The sequence below is a fragment of the Dendrobates tinctorius genome, unplaced genomic scaffold, assembly GCF_039654945.1.
Source record: "Dendrobates tinctorius isolate UK_male_01 unplaced genomic scaffold, ASM3965494v1 ptg000073l, whole genome shotgun sequence".
In the NCBI taxonomy this organism is placed as follows: Eukaryota; Metazoa; Chordata; class Amphibia; order Anura; family Dendrobatidae; genus Dendrobates; species Dendrobates tinctorius.
The window spans coordinates 27298606-27322512 of NW_027361741.1; the positions used below are offsets into that span (position 1 = coordinate 27298606).

General features: G+C 41.9%; 1 protein-coding gene across 1 annotated transcript in view; it reads left to right on the top strand.

The window, feature by feature from the left end:
• LOC141096210 (solute carrier family 2, facilitated glucose transporter member 11-like) overlaps positions 1-23907 on the top strand; it is a 252288-nt gene that overhangs the window by 137258 nt on the left and 91123 nt on the right. Inside the window, exons 3-4 of the mRNA XM_073582696.1 lie at positions 21417-21577; positions 23629-23753. Of these exons, the coding sequence (XP_073438797.1) occupies positions 21417-21577; positions 23629-23753 (286 nt within the window). The remainder of the gene's footprint in view (positions 1-21416; positions 21578-23628; positions 23754-23907) is intronic.

Consider the following 23907-nt stretch of genomic DNA (forward strand, 5'->3'; position numbering starts at 1 on the left):
GCTCGTGCGACTGCGCTCAGTCGACGAGCTTTCGCTTCTGGAGGAGGCGGAGGGTCGAATGCCAACAGCCAACTGTTGCCTATACCGTGGGCTAGGCAGCACTGTCCCACCGCCGCTGTCCCCTGTGGACCCTGCATCCATCACATTCACCCAGTGGGCATTGATGGACACGTAATGGCCCTGGCCATGCCTACTGGCCCATGCATCTGTTCGAGGTGCACCTTTCCACTCACTGATTGTTTGAGTGCATGGACAATGTGGTCTTTCACATGCAGGTGGAGGGCAGGGATGGCTTTTCTAGAAAAGAAGTGCCGACTGGGTAGGTCATAGCGTGGGACAGCGTAGGCCATGAGCTCTCAGAACGCTGCGCTTTCAACCAAACGGAAGGGCATCATCTCTAATGAGATCAGTTTGGCAATGTAGGTGTTCAAAGCCAGTGTATGCGGATGAGAGGATGAGTACTTTCTTGTCCTACTCAGAGTCTCTCCTAGGGTGAGCTAGACTTGAGAGCTGCATATGGTGGACATGGTGGACTGAGAGGGGGTTGGTGGTGGCGGTGGTGATGGCCTAGATCAGTGGTTCTCAACCTTTCTAATGCCGTGACCCCGCAATACAGTTCCTCATGTTGCGGTGACCCCAAGCCAAAAAATAATTTTGGTGGCTATTTTAAAACTGTAATTTTGCTACAGTTATGATTCGAATGTAAATACCTGATATGCATTATGTATTCTCATTGTCTACACAATCCATTGTCATGAGACAAGCAGACCAGACCAGTAGGCTGTCTCCCAGGCTCTCTTGGCTCTCCGCCTCTTGCCTCTCCGCCTCCTAGGCTTCTGTCTTCTGGCGCTTGCTGCGTCCGCCCACTGATGACGTCAGCAAGCACCGGACACACGTAATGCACTGCTATGGACTGTGGAGCGTTTCCCCCGCTTCCCCCGCCCCTTAGGCCCTGGACGGATGATGCAATCATGTCTGCGCATGCACGCAGGCATTCAGTTTGGAACCCGCATCCATAACGGCGTGCGTTCTAGCTGAATAGCAATGCTGCAGTCGGTAGCACGACTTCTCAGCGGCTAAATCTATTGGAAATATGTATTTTCCGATGGCTTTAGACGACCCCTGTGTTTTGGTCGTTCGACCCCCGCCGGGGTCGCGACTCACAGGTTGAGAACCGCTGGCCTAGATGCAGTCTTGTTGGAAAAACATTATGATTCCCTGACTGCTTTGGCCTTGCGACGACACCTCAACATTTCTTGCTGGTGGTGTGCTAACCAGTGGGCTTACAGTGGGGGAAGCGATGTAGCGTTGCTGGCTACCTTTAGTCGGAGCAGGTGCACGTGTGCTACCTGAGGTCTTGTAGTCCATCCACGCTTGCAAATGCTTACATGTCTAAGCATGCAACTGGTATTCAAATTTCGGAGATTTTTCCTTCGGCTACAGATAACCTTTGCCTCATTAATAGGATTTTGGTCAAAAAAGTGCCACACTGCACTCTTCCTACTATGGGAAAAATTTTCAGGGCTTGCACGCTGTGCTAATTTGACCGTCTGGCCAAGCTGTCCTGCAACCCTTTCTGCTTTTTTAACACATTTTTGGACTGCTACGGGCCTGCCAGATAACCGCAGCTGCGATGTCGATGCCTGCTGCGGATCCTCCTCCTCTTCTGAGCTATTGCCAGCAGCACCCTCTTCCCCCAATGGAAGCCAATCCAGGTCAACAACTGGGTCATCCACCACCTCCTCTTCAATTTCAAATGCACCTTCCTCTGTGTCACCGTGTAAGGTGGTATAGTAAGCGGGAAGGGGCACCTGAGTTTCATCAGGGTCAGAATTTGGCTCAGTAGACTGCGAGGGCATTGCAGTGCTCTGGGTGTATGTACCAGCAGAATCATATAGCACTGGCTGTGCATCAGTGCACTCCATGTCATATTCATCTTGGACTGGGAAATTCAGGATTTCACTTGATAACTTAGGCATGGTATGTGAAAAGAGCTCCAGGGAGTAATCTGAAGTGTGGCCTGCCGCATACTTCACTTTTGGTGGGGGTGAAGGACACAAGGAAAGGTGTTGTTCCTGACCAGGAGCCTGTACTGATGACTCAGTGCTTGCAGTTTTTGAAATTTCAGAAGAGGAGGCGATAGAGCTGGAGACTGTTTCGGCAAAGTAAGCCAAAACCTGATCCTGATGCTCTGGCTTTAAAAGCGGTTTACCTACTCCCAGAAAAGGGAGCCTTCCAGGCCTTCTGGAGCCAGACGATGACACAGGCTCAACACCTCCTGCCTTAGGTGCTATTGTGCTTTTGGCACTACCAGCAGATGCACCACCACCACCATCAGTACCAGCTGGCCCCCCCAGCCCACTTCCGTGGCCTCTTCCACCATACTTCCTCATGTTTGGGAAAATGTACCAAAAGTACCAACATATATATGGTACTGTATGAGGAGCGTACAGCTGTATACAGTGTAGGGGAAAATTTAAATCTCCATATTTATTTCTGGAGTCACACACAGACGCTCTCTCAGTATGGATTTCACCTTAATACAAGCAGCAGATATATGGTACTATATCAGAAGCATACAGTTGTATTACGGTGTAGGGAAAAATTTAAATCTCTGTATATATTTCCGGAGTCACACACAGACGCTCACTCAGTATGGATTTGACTGTAATACAAACAGCAGATATACATTACTGTATGAGGAGCGTACAGCTGTGTCATGATCCATGCTGGATCAGGACTGATAAAAAGCACAGGTAACCTTTTTTTCCCTAAGCTGTGCTTAAGTTTGGTTTTTCCCCCGGTGGCCATTAGGAGTATTGCACTGTGGAGTAGTTTGTTCTAAATTTGCCCCCGGTGGTGGTGAGCATCATTGCACTCTAGTTTCTTTAGTTAAGTGCATATGATTATAATGCAGGTGTGATCTGGCTCTGCTATAAAAGAGTCACAGGTGTTGCAATCAGTGTTGGTGATAGTGTTCATTTCAACCATCCATGGTGGAGGAAGGAGCTGGAGAGCGTTCCTTGCAGCACTGTCTTAGCCCTGGTGTGAAAGGAGTAATAGGGGGTTTCCTTGTAGCTCTGACAGATCTTGGTGGCTGTGATTCAGGAGAGCTGCATGCTGGTGGTGGACTCTGTTGCTAGGAGCAAGTGCAACAGAGTAAAGCTAAGTTGTGTTTCCTCGTTTGTTTTTTTTCTTTAGTGTGTATTAGTACAGCGGTGGGGCCAGTGCCTGCGCCACCCAGCTCCCTAGCAAGGGATAGGTGTAGGGTGTGCTAGGATGACAGGTTCCTGATCGGTGCCCGGTGCGGAACCGGCATAGAGAACGTTAGGAGCGGTAGGGACACTAACTCAGGGGAGTGCAGGAGATCTCAACGTGCCCTTTCCCTGTCGCAGGGCCCACCATTGTAACTGTTTCCCTACCCCTTGTCTTGTTGTTTTAGTTACCGGCCTGCGAGCCGTGTCACACAGGACAGTATCACGTGCCGCATCCTGTTGTTTTAGTTACCGGTCTGCTGGTCGCGTCACACAGGAAGGGTCCACGTGACAAGCTGTATACCGTGTTGGGGAAAATTTAAATCTCCGTATTTTTTCCCGAGTCACACACAGACATTCACTCAGTATGGATTTGACCGTAATACAAACAGCAGATATACGGTACTGTATGAGGAGCGTACAGCTGTATACAGTGTAGGGGAAAATTTAAATCTCTGTATTTATATACGGAGTCACACACAAACTGTTAGGCGTCAGGTTCCTGCCACTGCACAGCAGGAATCCAGAGCCTTGCACCCAGCGGTCTCCCATTCTTCTCCAGCCGCAGTGGAGCCTGCTCAGCAGATTCGTCGGTCCTGGCGCTCTGCCCAGGCCAACTCCATGGGTTTGCTTGCTGCTGCCACCTCTGGCACAGCTATGACAATGCATGCTGCTCAGCAGCGAGATTCTCCAGGGACTAAGTCCTCATGTTGGGCCACTGAGCATGCCCGTGGAGTGATCTCCCACTGGAGATCGAGGGTCACGTGCTCAGGTCCTGCTCGTGTTCGGATTGGCCCATCCGAGAAGCCAGGAAGGTCCCAGACGCCCGTGGCTATAAACGGTTTGCATGGCCGCTCTCCCATGCGCTAGTATAGACTGTATTTACAGACTATGTGGAGTGAGTGATGTATGCACGTATGAATGTCTCTGGTGAATGACTCATTAAGAAATCCCTACCCTTGGTACGCATGTGTTGTGCAGCCTAGCCTGCTAGCGCTCAGGCTTAGGCGTAGGTAGCCCCAAGACAGAAAAGGCACTATGTACAAACAATAAAAAAATCATTCATTTATTGATAAATAGTAAAAAACAGACAAACATGGAAAACCTCTGTTATAAGACACGTGCATAGCTATATAAATCCAAGAAATCAATAATATTGGACAATGGAGAGATCATAAATGCTATACTATGGATGAAAATGCTATGGAAAAAATAAGCCTATGAAAAAAATATTTTTTTTACCATGCAATAAGCCAAATGAATATGCACCTATAGCTCAAAATAGCAATCATGGTAATACTGATTCAAAAATAGGCTCCCCATGAACACCATACCAAACAAAGCAAAACTCACTCTCCCTTCAATTGTCCGTTACCGCTAGGTAGCGATTCTTGCAACACAATTATTAAAGAGTGCCCCAACAAAATTAATAGCACTACTATGTGGAAATCCGTGTTTGCAGATCACGCTGCACCCGCGATCGGCAACAATTATAGCACAATATGCTTACATGGATGTGAATAGCTGCGTGTCCCACTCCCCGACGCGCGTTTCATCCTCTTCCTCAGGGGGCGTGTAACAAAGACAGGAAAAAAGCGGGTCTTTTAAACCGTGCAGCACCAATAGGTGTAAGGCTGCACAGCCCAAGTCAATCAAGAATGATGCTCCTTATTGTGGTGCACCACATCCTAAAGCCGCTGCCTATACAAAATACTCTTCAGCCCCGGTCTGTGAGACGCAAGCATACAGGTGGCCATAGTAATAGACACGTGCATGCCCGCACTCACCGTCTGGCCGGAGAAATCAGAGTCATGCAGCAGACAAAAGAATGGGCGCGCTCCTAGGAAAATCAATCAATGCTGACCAAAGACATTCCCGTGCATTAAACCGTATAAAGTGAACTGTGCTCAATCATATAAAAAAGATGTCTACCAAAAGTGATAAACATTAACAATATTATATTATCCATTAATACTAGATCTATTAAATTACAAACATTGTGCAAATATATATTTTTACTACAAAAATAATTCATAATGTAATATATAACCAAAAAACATTCAAATACAATAATAAGACATAGCAGAAGACATATTATAACACCAATCAATATACCCAACGTTTTCAAAATCATGCACAAGAACATATGCACTAAAGCACAGTTTTTCTTCTTATTGATGGAAGTCTTCATTATATCGTTGAAGCAGAAGAAAAATTGGTTTTCAGAACATCCCCAAATGAGAAGAACAATACACGAGAATAAACTTCCAACTATATAAAATAAAAAGTAAAATAATTAAAAACCCAAACTATCCCATAATACAAATTTAGACTCATGTAGCAATACAAGGCAAGATTTTTATAAGAACGCATCGAATCCAAAACTTTCATTTAGGCCATCAGGAACTAAGGAGCCTAACCTATATATCCATTTGCATTCCAATTTAGCTAAATTTTTAGCCAAATCTCCACCTCTAGGGCCAGGTTGCAACCCATCAATGCCTCTAGCCACAAACAGACTAGAATCACTGTTGTGATATTGAAAAAAATGTCTCGGTACAGTTTTCAAAAGTGCCACATCAGTCACAGTACGACCCTTGTCAATGTCTCTGACATGCTCTCTGATGCGAACCCGTAATTCCCGAGTTGTTAAACCGATGTAAAGTTTCCCACACGGACATTCAGCACTATACACCACTCCTTTGGTGGAGCAGGTGATAAAATGTCTAATTGTAAATTTGCGAGTTCCAGATACATTGGAAAATTCCTTAGTTTTAACCATGTTGTCACATCCCTTACAATGACCGCACGGATAAAATCCCTTCATATCAAGCCAAGTATTCTTGACAACTGATGATGGTTCATAATGGCTATGGACCAATAGGTCCTTTAGATTTTTTGATCTACGTGCAGTTATGAGGGGCGATTCCGGCAAACATTTTTTCAAAATGGGGTCCGACATCAAAATCGGCCAATGATTCTGTACTATCTTTTTAAACTCTACCCACTGGCTACTATATGTTGATATAAGGCAAACTTGATTATCAGCATCCTTCTTAACCGAATTTTTGTACAGCAATTCATTTCTAGGAGTGTGTCTAGCACGGTGGTAGCCCTGTGTAATCATTTTTTTACTATATCCTCTCTCGTTAAACCTTTTTTTTAAAATGCGAGACTGTTGTTCAAAGGAATTATCATCAGAGCAAATTCTCCTAATTCTTAAAAATTGCCCCGTCGGTATTCCCCTAAGCGTGGATAAAGGATGAGATGATGTAGCATGCAAAAGACTGTTTGTCGCAGTCGGCTTTCTGTAAACTTCAGTCATGAGACAACCATTCTCAGACGTTATAATCTTTATGTCCAAAAAATCAAGTTCTCTACCTACATTGTAGGTTAACTTAATATTCTTATCATTTTGGTTTAATTTGGCCATCAGACAATCCAATTCAAATCTCGATCCCTCCCATAGGAACCACACATCATCAATATATCTCATCCAATGGTGTGTATTCTCCATGCCGGGGATCGGATTGCTGATAAAGATCTCCCTTTCCCACGCACCCAAAAACAAATTTGCATAAGAAGGTGCGCAGGAAGCACCCATCGCAGTCCCCTGTTTTTGTAAAAAAAACTTTTTATTAAAAATAAAACAGTTATGGGTCAGGATGAATTCTAATAAAACCAAAAGGAGATCGACCAAATGTACATCCAAATTACTAGTTCTGAGATACCAGGAAACCGACTCCAAACCATCTTTATGTCTAATGGATGTATATAGGGATTCCACGTCTGCCTTGACCATCACCATGTCATCTGTGAGGTACATATTATCAAGTCTTTGCAGGGCAGACGTGGTATCCCTAATGTAGGATGGCAAACTAGCGACAAAAGGTCTAAGATAATGATCCAAAAAATCACAAATAATTTCACATAGACCCTCATTCCCTGCCACAATAGGTCTACCTGGGGGATTAAGAGGGTCTTTGTGAATCTTTGGGATCAGATAAAACGTAGGAAGCCTTGGATTCAGTTTTTGTACAGTTTCTAACACTAGTTTAGGAATGATGCCTGTAATAACAGCTTCTTCAAGAATGGAAATTAATTCCTCCTGATAAGATGGTAATGGATTAGAGGGCAATCTACCATAGCAATTGTGATCATTTAACAATTTCAATGCCTGTTGTTCATAAAGTTCATTAGGCCATATCACTAGATTGCCCCCTTTATCCGCGGCCTTAAAGACCACATCTTTCCAACCTTGCATCTCTTGCAAAGTCTTCTGTTGGTCAAAGGTAAGATTACATTTTTTATGCTTAGTCAAGGCCAGTTTTTCAATGTCATTAGAAACTATTTTAGTAAAAAAATCCACTGCAGGACACACACTTAATGCAGGGAACTTCTTTGACTTATTAAACATTTTTTTAGGAAAATTGCTTACCTTAACACTATTAGTATTTTCCTCTGACAGGGACTCCAATATATTAAGAGCTTCCTGCTCCTCTTTAGTATCAAGACCCTCAGAAGTTTTATAATGGAATTTTTTCAGGAGGACTTTTCGAGCAAACAGATGTATATCCTTGATGGTTAGAAACGGATCTAGGGAACGCGATGGTGAAAAAGTTAAACCCTTTTCTAACACCTCGATTTGAGAAACTGTAAGTATACGTGCTGAAAGGTTAATTACCTTGGACTTATCGGATTCAAAATTTCTCTCTCTCCTCTGATTTTTAAAAGATTGCAATGTTTTTTTATGTTGCGCATATCTTGTCACTGGTCCAGATCTATATGTAGATTCTCTGTCACTTTCAGATCCATGTGTACCCACAGATGAAGGGAGAGAATTTAAAGATTCACTACGGGTGGAACCAGTTTTATTTTTCCCAGCATTTTGCCACCGAAAAATCTTTTTAGATTCATAATCCGACAAATCTCTCAAGAATTTTTTCTTTTTTCCATCACTGATGTTTTGTTCACATTTCTCTAGATCCTTTTCTAAATCCCTCAAACATTTCTCCAAAACCTCTTTCTGAATTTCTTTTTGGATTAGACCCAAAGTTTTATCAATTTCATCATCTAATATCTTGAGACAATGTGCATTATGTTCAACAATTATTTGGATGAACGTCAAAGAGCAAGTTGTAGCTGCATCTATCCACCTTTGGGTCAAAACCTCATTATCCATGTCAAAGGTTGGAACTAAATGGACACGTAGTCCTCTAGGAACAATTTTACGCTCCAAATAATTGTTTAAGGAGGTTTTTGTCCACCAAATTTTTGTTTTTCGAAGAAGCAGATTTTTATATTGCTTAATTAAATCTTTATGCATTAAAGAAGTCTCATTAAAAACAACAGAGGTACCAGTTTTGAAAATATCAGAAGCTTTTGTAAGCCAAAGTGTTTCTCTAGCTTTCATATCCATAATAAGTATGCAGGATTATCTGTTACAAACAGAAAAAATTAATTAGATCAACATGAAATCCAACCAATAATAATCAAGTGCCTATAAACAATACCAAATCCCGTCCGTCCCATAGGTAGTAATAATAACCCCAAGACAGAAAAGGCACTATGTACAAACAATAAAAAAATCATTCATTTATTGATAAATATTAAAAAACAGACTTTTTTGCTCGAAAAGTCCTCCTGAAAAAATTCCATTATAAAACTTCTGAGGGTCTTGATACTAAAGAGGAGCAGGAAGCTCTTAATATATTGGAGTCCCTGTCAGAGGAAAATACTAATAGTGTTGAGGTAAGCAATTTTCCTAAAAAATTGTTTAATAAGTCAAAGAAGTTCCCTGCATTAAGTGTGTGTCCTGCAGGGGATTTTTTTACTAAAATAGTTTCTAATGACATTGAAAAACTGGCCTTGACTAAGCATAAAAAATGTAATCTTACCTTTGACCAACAGAAGGCTTTGCAAGAGATGCAAGGTTGGAAAGATGTGGTCTTTAAGGCCGCGGATAAAGGGGGCAATCTAGTGATATGGCCTAATGAACTTTATGAACAACAGGCATTGAAATTGTTAAATGATCACAATTGCTATGGTAGATTGCCCTCTAATCCATTACCATCTTATCAGGAGGAATTAATTTCCATTCTTGAAGAAGCTGTTATTACAGGCATCATTCCTAAACTAGTGTTAGAAACTGTACAAAAACTGAATCCAAGGCTTCCTACGTTTTATCTGATCCCAAAGATTCACAAAGACCCTCTTAATCCCCCAGGTAGACCTATTGTGGCAGGGAATGAGGGTCTATGTGAAATTATTTGTGATTTTTTGGATCATTATCTTAGACCTTTTGTCGCTAGTTTACCATCCTACATTAGGGATACCACGTCTGCCCTGCAAAGACTTGATAATATGTACCTCACAGATGACATGGTGATGGTCACGGCAGACGTGGAATCCCTATATACATCCATTAGACATAAAGATGGTTTGGAGTCGGTTTCCTGGTATCTCAGAACTAGTAATTTGGATGTACATTTGGTCGATCTCCTTTTGGTTTTATTAGAATTCATCCTGACCCATAACTGTTTTATTTTTAATAAAAAGTTTTTTTTACAAAAACAGGGGACTGCGATGGGTGCTTCCTGCGCACCTTCTTATGCAAATTTGTTTTTGGGTGCGTGGGAAAGGGAGATCTTTATCAGCAATCCGATCCCCGGCATGGAGAATACACACCATTGGATGAGATATATTGATGATGTGTGGTTCCTATGGGAGGGATCGAGATTTGAATTGGATTGTCTGATGGCCAAATTAAACCAAAATGATAAGAATATTAAGTTAACCTACAATGTAGGTAGAGAACTTGATTTTTTGGACATAAAGATTATAACGTCTGAGAATGGTTGTCTCATGACTGAAGTTTACAGAAAGCCGACTGCGACAAACAGTCTTTTGCATGCTACATCATCTCATCCTTTATCCACGCTTAGGGGAATACCGACGGGGCAATTTTTAAGAATAAGGAGAATTTGCTCTGATGATAATTCCTTTGAACAACAGTCTCGTATTTTAAAAAAAAGGTTTAACGAGAGAGGATATAGTAAAAAAATGATTACACCTGGCTACCACCGTGCTAGACACACTCCTAGAAATGAATTGCTGTACAAAAATTCGGTTAAGAAGGATGCTGATAATCAAGTTTGCCTTATATCAACATATAGTAGCCAGTGGGTAGAGTTTAAAAAGATAGTACAGAATCATTGGCCGATTTTGATGTCGGACCCCATTTTGAAAAAATGTTTGCCGGAATCGCCCCTCATAACTGCACGTAGATCAAAAAATCTAAAGGACCTATTGGTCCATAGCCATTATGAACCATCATCAGTTGTCAAGAATACTTGGCTTGATATGAAGGGATTTTATCCGTGCAGTCATTGTAAGGGATGTGACAACATGGTTAAAACTAAGGAATTTTCCAATGTATCTGGAACTCGCAAATTTACAATTAGACATTTTATCACCTGCTCCACCAAAGGAGTGGTGTATAGTGCTGAATGTCCGTGTGGGAAACTTTACATCGGTTTAAGAACTCGGGAATTACGGGTTCGCATCAGAGAGCATGTCAGAGACATTGACAAGGGTCGTACTGTGACTGATGTGGCACTTTTGAAAACTGTACCGAGACATTTTTTTCAATATCACAACAGTGATTCTAGTCTGTTTGTGGCTAGAGGCATTGATGTGTTGCAACCTGGCCCTAGAGGTGGAGATTTGGCTAAAAATTTAGCTAAATTGGAATGCAAATGGATATATAGGTTAGGCTCCTTAGTTCCTGATGGCCTAAATGAAAGTTTTGGATTCGGTGCGTTCTTATAAAAATCTTGCCTTGTATTGCTACATGAGTCTAAATTTGTATTATGGGATAGTTTGGGTTTTTAATTATTTTACTTTTTATTTTATATAGTTGGAAGTTTATTCTCGTGTATTGTTCTTCTCATTTGGGGATGTTCTGAAAACCAATTTTTCTTCTGCTTCAACGATATAATGAAGACTTCCATCAATAAGAAGAAAAACTGTGCTTTAGTGCATATGTTCTTGTGCATGATTTTGAAAACGTTGGGTATATTGATTGGTGTTATAATATGTCTTCTGCTATGTCTTATTATTGTATTCGAATGTTTTTTGGTTATATATTACATTATGAATTATTTTTGTAGTAAAAATATATATTTGCACAATGTTTGTAATTTAATAGATCTAGTATTAATGGATAATATAATATTATTAATGTTTATCACTTTTGGTAGACATCTTTTTTATATGATTGAGCACAGTTCACTTTATACATCTGACTGGGATGATTTAGCAAATCCTGCTTTGAGCAGGGGGTTGGACCAGATGGCCCAGGAGGTCCCTTCCAACTCTACGATTCTATGATTCTATGATTCTATACGATTTAATGCACGGGAATGTCTTTGGTCAGCATTGATTGATTTTCCTAGGAGCGCGCCCATTCTTTTGTCTGCTGCATGACTCTGATTTCTCCGGCCAGACAGTGAGTGCGGGCATGCACGTGTCTATTACTATGGCCACCTGTATGCTTGCGTCTCACAGACCGGGGCTGAAGAGTATTTTGTATAGGCAGCGGCTTTAGGATGTGGTGCGCCACAATAAGGAGCATCATTCTTGATTGACTTGGGCTGTGCAGCCTTACACCTATTGGTGCTGCACGGTTTAAAAGACCCGCTTTTTTCCTGTCTTTGTTACACGCCCCCTGAGGAAGAGGATGAAACGCGCGTCGGGGAGTGGGACACGCAGCTATTCACTTCCATGTAAGCATATTGTGCTATAATTGTTGCCGATCGCGGGTGCAGCATGATCTGCAAACACGGATTTCCACATAGTAGTGCTATTAATTTTGTTGGGGCACTCTTTAATAATTGTGTTGCAAGAATCGCTACCTAGCGGTAACGGACAATTGAAGGTAGAGTGAGTTTTGCTTTGTTTGGTATGGTGTTCATGGGGAGCCTATTTTTGAATCAGTATTACCATGATTGCTATTTTGAGCTATAGGTGCATATTCATTTGGCTTATTGCATGGTAAAAAAAATATTTTTTTCATAGGCTTATTTTTTCCATAGCATTTTCATCCATAGTATAGAATTTATGATCTCTCCATTGTCCAATATTATTGATTTCTTGGAATTATATAGCTATGCACGTGTCTTATAACAGAGGTTTTCCATGTTTGTCTGTTTTTTAATATTTATCAATAAATGAATGATTTTTTTATTGTTTGTACATAGTGCCTTTTCTGTCTTGGGGTTATTACTACCTATGGGACGGACGGGATTTGGTATTGTTTATAGGCACTTGATTATTATTGGTTGGATTTCATGTTGATCAAATTAGGCGTAGGTAGGCCTGAGGTTGAGTCAGGCATCTGGCCTCACCAGGGACTCGGCACGTCTCAGTGCACGTGCTCCATAGCCAGCGTCTATAGCGGCGCTCGCGGCAGCGACGCCGCGCATTCAGTGGGCCTAGAAGGACTCTAATCCTGTGTCCTTGGGGTGGAGTTCTGTGGCCATATACTGTGCGCTCTTTTGGCCGAGCTCTGTGAGTTAACTGGCTCCAGCATTTACTTTCAGCGGTGGTGGGGCTCTGTGCAGTAACAAACAGAGTTCGCCCTGTTCACATTGGGTGACGTAACCCACGTGTGACTGGTTTCACACTGCTTAATTCTTCCACCATTACTTAGCAGCAGTGTACCACCTCTGCACGGTGGACCCCGGGCTGCGAACGCACCTACTATTATTTTATAATTTGGTGCGTTCCACCAGCCCTAACACAGACGCTCTCTCAGTATGGATTTCAATGTAATACAAACAGCAGATATACAGTACTGTATCAGAAGCGTACAGCTGTATACGGTGTAGGGAAAAATTTAAATCTCCGTATATATTTCCGGAGTCACACACAGACGCTCACTCAGTATGTATTTGACCGTAATACAAACAGCAGATATATGGTACTGTATGAGGAGCATACAGCTGTATACGGTGTAGGGGAAAATTTAAATCTCCGTATATATTTCCGGAGTCACACACAGACTCTCACTCAGTATGTATTTGACCGTAATACAAACAGCAGATATATATACGGTACTGTATGAGGGGCGTACAACTGAATACGGTGTAGGGAAAAATTTAAATCTCCGTTTTTATTTCCGGAGTCACACACAGATAATCAGCATGTATTTGTCTGTGATAAAAGCCGGTACACGGTAGTGTGTGAGGTGCGCACAGCTCTATACGGTGTGGGAAAAAATGAACGGTCGGTAACTGTGCAGAAAAAAAGAAAAGTATTAGTGCTGTGTAAAAAGCAGTCTGCACAGCAGTGTACACACAGCAATACAGCCATTAGGCAGCCTAATAACCAGCGCTGCTGCACACAAGAAAATCCTCCCCTGTCACTGCACACTAACTGTACAGCACAATTGCTATCAGCACAAGTACATAAGAACTTCCTATATCTTTACAACCCTAACTCTCTCCCTACTGATAAACAGCAACCTCTCCCTACTGTTAAGATCGGCAGAAGTAAAATGGAGGTCGGTGGTCAGGGCTTTTATAGACACTATGATGCCCCCAAAGCAAGCCAATCACTGCAATGCCCTTCTCTACGATGGTGGTGGATGCTGCACATGTCATCTCGTTGCCCACAGTGTACGTCCTTGCTCATTGGCTGAAAAAAAGGCACCTGCAAGCATTCTGGGAAATCCGACTTTGGCGCTCGTTTTGCTGACCGCATGGCCGACTTCAAACTATGGTCAGGTTTCGGTCAGCGAAACCCGACTTTGGCATAAGTCGGCGACTTATGAATATGGCCGAGCTATTTCGCTCAACTCTAATGAAGACCTCAAGTCAAGATGAGTATGTACCTGCCGAGCAGCCAGAATGCTTTACTCAGCATGAATTAAATGGTCTCGTCAGAGACCTTTCATTGTCAAAATATAAAGCTGAACTTCTTGCATCTAGGTTGAAACAGAAGAATCTCCTTCATGATGATGTCAAAGTGTGTTATTGCCAAAACAGAAGTAACACTTTAACACAATTTTTCACAGTTGATGGACCAATGGTGTACTGTAACAATGTGAATTGCCCCTTTGAAGAACCGAATCAAGAGTATTTTGTTGCAGATTGGCGATTGTTTATTGACTCATCCCAAAAAAGTTTGAAAGCAGAGTTGTTTCACAATGGAAATATGAAACCATCAATCCCTATTGCTCACTCATGTCATCTAAAGGAAAGTTATGAAAATATGTCCGTTGTTTTGGATGCTATACAATATAAGCATTATCAATGGAATATCTGTGGAGATTTGAAAGTGATTTGTCTGCTAATAGGAATGCAAGGAGTTTTCACAAAATATTGTTGCTTCTTGTGTTTATGGCACAGTAGAAATACAGTAGAGCATTGTTTTTCTCTACCTGTAGCGTAGATGTTTCTCCGTCCCCAATCACAACAATGTTCAGCATAATCCTTTAGTTGCTCTAACAAAAATCTTTCTTCCTCCATTACATATAAAGTTGGGATTGATAAAAACTTTGTGAAAGCCAAGTGCTTTCAAATATTAACAATCCATAAGTGTCCACTTGAAGTGATACTTCCCCTAGTGTCGCTTTCAAAAGTAAACAAACCAAGTGCCCCCTCAGAATGAATAAAGCTAACTACCCCCGAAAAAGTAATGATTCCACCTTTAAACAAATAAGGCCCCTAAAGTATGATGTCCCCTGCAGTTTCCTAGACAAGATGATGTCCCGTACAGTATGATAGCCCCCACATCCCCTATATACTATATGATGGCCCCCACAGCTCACTATATACAACATGAGCTCCCACTGGCCCCTATGTACTTGATAATGTTCCCACAACTCATACAGTTGTGGCCAAAAATATTGACACCCCTGCAATTTTGTCAGATAATACTCAGTTTCTTCCTGAAAATGATTGCAAACACAAATTCTTTGTTATTATTATCTTCATTTAATTTGTCTTAAATGAAAAAACACAAAAAGAATTGTCCTAAAGCCAAATTGGATATAATTCCACACCAAACATAAAAAAGAGGGTGGACAAAAGTATTGGCACTGTTCAAAAAATCATGTGATGCTTCTCTAATTTGTGTAATTAACAGCACCTGTAACTTACCTGTGGCACCTAACAGGTGTTGGCAATAACTAAATCACACTTGCAGCCAGTTGACATGGATTGAAGTTGACTCAACCTCTGTCCTGTGTCCTTGTGTGTACCACATTGAGCATGGAGAAAAGAAAGAAGACCAAAGAACTGTCTGAGGACTTGAGAAACCAAATTGTGAGGAAGCATGAGCAATCTCAAGGCTACAAGTCCATCTCCAAAGACCTGAATATTCCTGTGTCTACCGTGCACAGTGCCATCAAGAAGTTTAAAGCCCATGGCACTGTGGCTAACCTCCCTAGATGTGGACGGAAAAGAAAAATTGACAAGAGATTTCAACGCAAGATTGTGCGGATGTTGGATAAAGAACCTCGACTAACATCCCAACAAGTTCAAGCTGCCCTGCAGTCCGAGGGTACAGCAGTGTCAACCCGTACTATCCGTCGGCGTCTGAATGAAAAGGGACTGTATGGTAGGAGATCCAGGAAGACCCCACTTCTTACCCCGAGACATAAAAAAGCCAGGCTGGAGTTTGCCAAAACTTACCTGATAAAGCCTAAAACGTTTTGGAAGAATGTTCTCTGGTCAGATGAGACAAAAGTAGAGCTTTTTGGGCAAAGGCATCAACATAGAGTTTACAGGAGAAAAAAAGAGGCATTCAAAGAAAAAAACACGGTCCCTACAGTCAAACATGGCGGAGGTTCCCTGATGTTTTGGGGTTGCTTTGCTGCCTCTGGCACTGGACTGCTTGACCATGTGCATGGCATTATGAAGTCTGAAGACTACCAACAAATTTTGCAGCATAATGTAGGGCCCAGTGTGAGAAAGCTGGGTCTCCCTCAGAGGTCATGGGTCTTCCAGCAGGACAATGACCCAAAACACACTTCAAAAAGCACTAGAAAATGGTTTGAGAGAAAGCACTGGAGACTTCTAAGGTGGCCAGCAATGAGTCCAGACCTGAATCCCATAGAACACCTGTGGAGAGATCTAAAAATGGCAGTTTGGAGAAGGCACCCTTCAAATATCAGGGACCTGGAGCAGTTTGCCAAAGAAGAATGGTCTAAAATTCCAGCAGAGCATTGTAAGAATCTCATTGATGATTACCGGAAGTGGTTGGTCGCAGTTATTTTGGCTAAAGGTTGTGCAACCAATTATTAGGCTGAGGGTGCCAATACTTTTGTCTGGCCCATTTTTGGAGTTTTGTGTGAAATGATCAATGTTTTGCTTTTTGCTTCATTCTCTTTTGTTTTTTTTCATTTAAGACAAATTAAATGAATATAATAATACCAAAGAATTTGTGACTGGAATCATTTTCAGGAAGAAACTGAGTATTAGCTGACAAAATTGCAGGGGTGTCAATACTTTTGGCCACAACTGTATACACGGTATGTGGCCCATACAGCTCCCTATGCACAGAATGGTGATAACCACAGCTTAAGTTATAAAGTATGATGGCCCACAGCAAACTATATACAGTATGATTACCCAAATTTCCATATGTACAGTATTATGGTTCCCACATTTCTTATACACAGTATGATGGCCCCATAGCTTCATGTACCATCATGGCTAAAAATGTTGGCACCCTCGAAATTGGGAAAAACAAAGTATTTCTTCCAGAAAATTATTTGAATTACACATGTTTTGTTATACACGTTTATTTCTTTTGTGTGTATTGCAACAACACACAAAAAAACAAAATAAAAGGCAACTTACATATAAATTCACAGAAAGCCCCAAAAATGGGCCAGACAAAAATGTTGGCATCTTTCCAAAAATGTGGGCAAACAACTTTGTTTCAAGCATGATAACACAACCAGGTAGCATGATAAACTCAGAGGCAAAATGGTGCCAATTAGCACACAGATACTAGAAAAAAAACTCAAGCTTCATGAAATAGACAGTAAATAGGAGAGCCACAGGAGCATATAAATATGCAAAATTTTCAAAATGTATTCATATCATATCATATAAACACCCTCATCACCTCACTGTCCAATAACCCTAAATGTCTCTTTGACACTTTTCATTCTCTACTCAACCCAAGAGTACAGGCCCCAACCACAGTGCTTCGAGCTGACGATCTGGCCAATTACTTCAAAGAAAAAATTGACCAGATCCGACAGGAAATTATCTCCCAATCACCTCATACCATGCACTGTCCTCCCTTTCCCACTGCATCTAGCTCACTCTCTGATTTTGAACCAGTCACAGAAGAAGAAGTAAGCAGGCTCCTTGCATCTTCTCGCCCAACCACTTGCACCAGTGACCCATTTCCGTCGTATCTCCTCCAGTCCCTTTCCCCTGCTGTCACCCCTCACCTAACTAAAATATTTAACCTCTCTCTCTTCTGGTATCTTTCCCTCCTCATTTAAGCATGCCATCATACATCCACTACTTAAAAAACCATCCCTCGACCAAAACTGTGTTGCTAACTATAGACCTGTCTCTAATCTTCCCTTCATCTCTAAACTCCTGGAATGCCTGATCCACTCCCGTCTTAGCCGCTATCTCTTTGATAACTCTCTTCTCAACCCTCTCCAATCTGGTTTCCGCTCTTTACACTCTACTGAAACTGCCCTCACTAAAGTCTTTAATGATCTGCTAACAGCTAAATCAAATGGTCATTACTCCATGCTAATTCTCTTGGATCTCTCTGCAGCATTCGACACTGTGGATCATCAGCTCCTCATCACTATGCTCCATTCCATTGGTCTCAAGGACACCGTTCTCTCCTGGTTCTCCTCCTATCTCTCTGACTGCTCCTTTACTGTATCTTTTGTTGGCTCCTCCTCCTCTCATCTTCCCCTTACTGTTGGGGTTCCTCAAGGATCAGTCCTAGGTCCCCTCCTCTTCTCTTTGTACACTGCCCCTATTGGTCAAACAATCAGTAGATTTGGTTTCCAGTACCATCTCTATGCTGATGACACCCAATTATATGCTTCTTCTGACATCACGCCTGCCTTTCTAGAAAACAACAGCGATTGTCTAAATGCTGTGTCTAACATCATGTCCTCACTATATCTGAAACTGAACCTGTCAAAGACTGAACTCCTTGTGTTTCCTCCCGCTACTAATGTACCTATACCCGACATTGCCATTTCCGTGTGTGGTTCCACTATTACTCCCCAGCAACATGCCCGTTGTCTTGGGGTCATACTTGACTCCGAGCTTTCCTTTGTCCCCCACATAAGATCACTGGCTCGCTCTTGTTATCTGCACCTCAAAAACATTTCTAGAATTCGACCTTTTCTTACTGTTGACTCCGCAAAAACTCTTACTGTTTCTCTTATTCATTCTCGTCTCGACTATTGTAACTCTCTTCTAATCGGTCTGCCTCTTACCAAACTCTCCCCCCTCCAATTTGTCTTGAATGCTGCTGCCAGGATCATATTCCTCGCCAATCGTTACACCGATGCCTCTACCTTGTGCCAGTCATTACACTGGCTACCCATCCACTCCAGAATCCAGTACAAACTTATTACCCTCACCCACAAAGCTCTCCATGGCTCAGCACCACCCTACATCTCCTCCCTTGTATCAGTATACCATCCTACCAGCACCCTTTGTTCTGCTGATGACCTGAGGTTAGCATCCACAATAATCAGAACCTCCCACTCCCGTCTCCAAGACTATACACTTGCTGCGCCAATTCTTTGGAATGCACTTCCCAGGTCAATACGATTAGTCCCCAATCCCCACAATTTTAAGCGTGCCCTGAAAACTCATTTATTCAGACTGGCCTACTGCCTCAACACATTAGCCTAATCTATCCCTGTGTGGCACAGCCAAAAGTTTTTACCGTAACCAGGTTCCCCGCATCATGTTCCCACATGCTTTATACATCCATTAGCCCTCTGTGTCTGTACTCTTACACACTTAACATTATGGCTGGTCCATACAATCAGGGCAATATTACCACTCACCTTTTGTGTCTCTCTTTTTTTTCCTCATAGATTGTAAGCTTGCGAGCAGGACCCTCATTCCTATTGGTATCTGTTAAGATCTATGTGATTATTGTTATGCTGTAATGTCTATTGACTGTACAAGTCCTCTCTGATATGTAAAGTGCTGCGGAATATGTCGGTGCTATAGAAATAAAATTTATTATTATTATTATAAATGTCATATTTCAAATAGTAAAAAAATAGTAGGAAGTATGGGGCACCTTCCTTGGTGCCCCATATTTGGTCCTTACTGGTAAGCATCGCTCTGCTCGCAATTAATCTCATTATGGGATATATTTAATCTTCTGAGGGCGATCTCCTGCTGGGACCTTTAAACATACAGGCATGGCATACCACTTTCTGGGTTTTTTTCTGTGGTTCCTACCCAGTGCCCTATGTCGGATATAGCATATAGGTTTATTACCCCTAATTTTGACTTTGCACATTTGCCCTGTTATTTGTCAGGGATATTGGCACCTTATTTATATTTGGGGTTTGTATATGCCTTAATACTGGTTTATATGCTGACATCTGAACCCTGAATTTTTCCCTCATTTTCTCCCCCTCCTTTTGTGTATCTTATACTTATTGAATGTTGTACTATTTTTCTACTAATTGAAATATTACATTTATATAATATGAATAAATTTTGAAAATTTTGCATGTTTATATGCTCCTGTGGATCTCCTATTTTCTTTGTTTCAAGTATGCTATGCTTGTTCAAACTTACCTGTGGCAAGCAACAGGTGTGGGCAATATCGGGCTAAAAAGTTACAGGCAGGTAATTGGTTATTACCTTTTCGTTCTGCCCGTCACTGATCTCTGCCAGTTCAGATTGGTCATAGACTACTCCTACTAGCAATGCTACTGCTTCATTTGACCCCAGATAACAGGAAAGCTCTTTCTCTCCCGGTCTGCTTTGTCAACGGGATATCACTGCCAATGGCATGCTGATTGACAACTGGCTCCCCGCAGCGGGATGCTGGCTGTCAATCAGCATATCATCAGCAGTGACGCCCCATAGCCAGAGCAGAATGGAAGAAAAGAAGCTGCTCTATCAACTTGACTTTAACAGAAGCGCAGAGTCGCTGACAGGAGCGGTCAATGACCACCCTGAGTCACCAGAGATCGAAACCAGGTAGGGAAAAATAAGCAGCGTTCCGGATGACCCTTTTAAGTGAATAGGACTGCAATACCTGCATTATCAAGTTCAATTATAAATAAAAGTAGATGAGCTGTGTAAAGCAAAATAGACAATGAAGCATGGCTGCATTATTCTATCAGGGGACTATATTATATTCTGGGGGCTACATCACACTATATGAGGGGGCTACAGTATAATCTATTGGGGGAAGCATTATATTCTATGGTGGGGCTGCATTATTGTCTCAGGAGACTACATTATATTCTGTGGGGCTACATCATACTATATGAGGGGCGCAGCATTATCCCCTATGAGGGGGCTACAGTATACTCTATCTATGGAGGGACTGCATTATATTCTGTGGTGAGGCTGCATTATACATTATGAGGGTGCTACATTATATTCTATGGGGGGCTACATTATACCTTATGAGGGGGTTGCATTATATTTTGTGGGGTGCTGCATTATACTCTAAGAGAGGTGGCTGTATTGTATTCTATGAGGGGGGCTACATTATTTTATGAGGGGGGCTACATTATATTCCATGAGGGGGCTACATTATATTCTATGAGGGGGCTACCCCTCTATGATTCTAACCCAACCCCTGCTACATAATTAAGACATGTGCTACCTTATATTACACCCTGATATTAGTGTGCTTTACTGCACAGTTGGTGGTCTTGTATTTATTTCTATGTAGCTACATAGTGGGCCCCAAGAATGATTTTCTCTGGTGGGCCCAAGGTGCTCCAGTCCGACACTGGGGAGCAGGTTAATTTACAGTGTGAACCTGGAACTTTGCTGACCAATTTATTATGGCCAAATATATCTAGAGAAGTTTCATGAGTACCAAAATTAGGAGATAAATCTGTACTGAGAGTTTGTGTCTTGAAATGTATTTTATTTTATCCCTTTACAGCATGTACATAAGTTCATTAATGAGACCTGGTATTCCCGCTACAACTCACAATTAGATGAAGATCTTCTAACCCTCATCTGGTCGGTAATTGCTTCAGCGTTTACAGTAGGCGGACTGCTTGGGAACTTTATTGGCGGGCATGCAGCACTAAAGATTGGCAGGTAAGCAGACAGTTCGTTTCAACATGGATGCAAAGTGTGTATTCAAGAACGAAGTCAGATGATACTCCAACAGACAGCTAAAGTTCCCTGTAACAATAACAGCTAAAGTGACAGGCATGGTAGGGGTAGTGCTACAGTGGGTACAGAAAGTATTCAGACCCCTTTACATTTTTCACTCTGTTTCATTTCAGCCGTTTGGTAAATTCCAAAAAATGTATTAAAAAAGAAAAACTGAAATATCACATGGTCATAAGTATTCAGACTAGTGATGAGCGAGTATACTTGTTGCTTGGGTCTCCCCAGCATGCTCGGGTGGTCTCAGAGTATTTTGGCTTGCTCGGAGATTTAGTTTTGGTCGCCTCAGCTACATGATTTGCGACTGCTAGACAGCTTGGATACATGTGTGGAATGCCTGTTTGTTAGGGAATTCCCACATGTATTCAGCCTGTCTACACGTCGCAAATCATGCAGCTGAGATGAGGAAAGCTAAATCTCCGAGCACGCCAAAATACTTGGAGATCTCCCGAGCAACGATGCTACTTGCCCATCACTAATTCAGACCCTTTCCTCAGACACTCATATTTAAGTCACATGCTGTCAATTTCCTTGTGATCCTCCTTCAGATAGTTTTACTCCTTCATTGGAGTCCAGCTGTGTTTAATTAAACTGATAGGACTTGATTTGTAAAGGCACACACCTGTCTATATAAGACCTCACAGGTCACAGTGCCTGTCAGACCAAATGAGAATCATGAGGTCAAAGGAACTGGCCAAGGAGCTCAGAGACAAAATTGTGGCAAGGCACAGATCTGGCCAAGGTTACAAAAGAATTTCTGCAGTACTCAAGGTTCCTAAGAGCACAGTGGCCTCCATAATCTTTAAATGGAAGAAGTTTGGGACCACCAGAAGTTTTCCTAGACCTGGCCGTCCAGCCAAACTGAGCAATCGTGGGAGAAGAGCCTTGGTGAGAGAGAGAGTTCCACAAAGTCAACTATTACTGCAGCCCTCCACCAGTCGGGCCTTTATGGCAGAGTGGCCCGACAAAAGCCTCTCCTCAGTACTAGACATATGAAAACCCACATAGCGTTTGCTAAAAAAACACATGAAGGACTCACTCCCAGACTATGAGAAATAAGATTCTCTGGACTGATGAGATGAAGATAGAACTTTTTGGTGATAATTCTAAGAAGTAAGTGTGGAGAAAACCAGGCACTGCTCATCACCTGTCCAATACAATCCCAAAAGTGAAACATGGTGGTGGCAGCATTATGCTATGGGGGTGTTTTTCAGTTGCAGGGACAGGACAACTGGTTGCAATTGAAGGAAACATGAATGCGGGCAAGTACAGAGATATTCTGGATGAAAACATCTTCCAGAATGCTCTGGACCTCAGACTTGGTCGAAGGTTCACCTTCCAACAAGACAATGACCCTAAGCACACAGCTAAAATAACAAAGGAGTGGCTTCAGAACAACTCTGTGACCATTCTTGACTGGCCCAGCCAGAGACCTGACCTAAACCCAATTGAGCATTCAACCTGATGGAAATGGAGAGGATCTGCAAGGAAGAATGGCAGAGGATCCCCAAATCAAGGTGTGAAAAACTTGTTGCATTATTCCCAAGAAGACTCAAGGCTGTACTAGCTCAAAAGGGTGCTTCTACTCAATACTGAGCAAAGGGTCTGAAAACTTATGACCATGTGATATTTCAGTTTTTCTTTTTTAATAAATTTGCAAAAATGTCTACATTTCTACATTTCTGTTTTTTTTTCATTCAAGATGGAGTGCAGAGTGTACATTAATGAGAAAAAAATGAACTTTTTTGGATTTACCAAATGGCTGCAATGAAACAAAGAGTGAAAAATTTAAAGGGGTCTGAATACGTTCCGTTCCCACTGTATCTTATGGAGAAAGATAACCGGTTATTGATAAGCAGCATAGTGTAAAATGTAGTGAATGGCAGTGAATAGCCCTGTCCAAATGAAGGCAAATAATATTTTGCTAAATTCTGATTTCCAGTATATACTAAACCATCTGCTCACATGCATTGCAGGAAACGTGCTCTCCTCGTGAATAATGCGGTGGCAATTCTTGCTGCTTTTTTCATGGGTATTGCACAATCGGCTGGAGTTTTTGAACTTTTAATCCTCGGGAGATTCCTCATAGGACTGAATGCAGGTAATATGTTTATAAATAATTCTTTCAATACACATACTTCATATACTATGATATCCCCTCATATGGTAAATATTGGTAAAGATATGAGTAAAGTTTGGATGTAATAGCTGTATCTAATCATTTAAGCCTTGTCCAGCGTCTGATACTACATAAT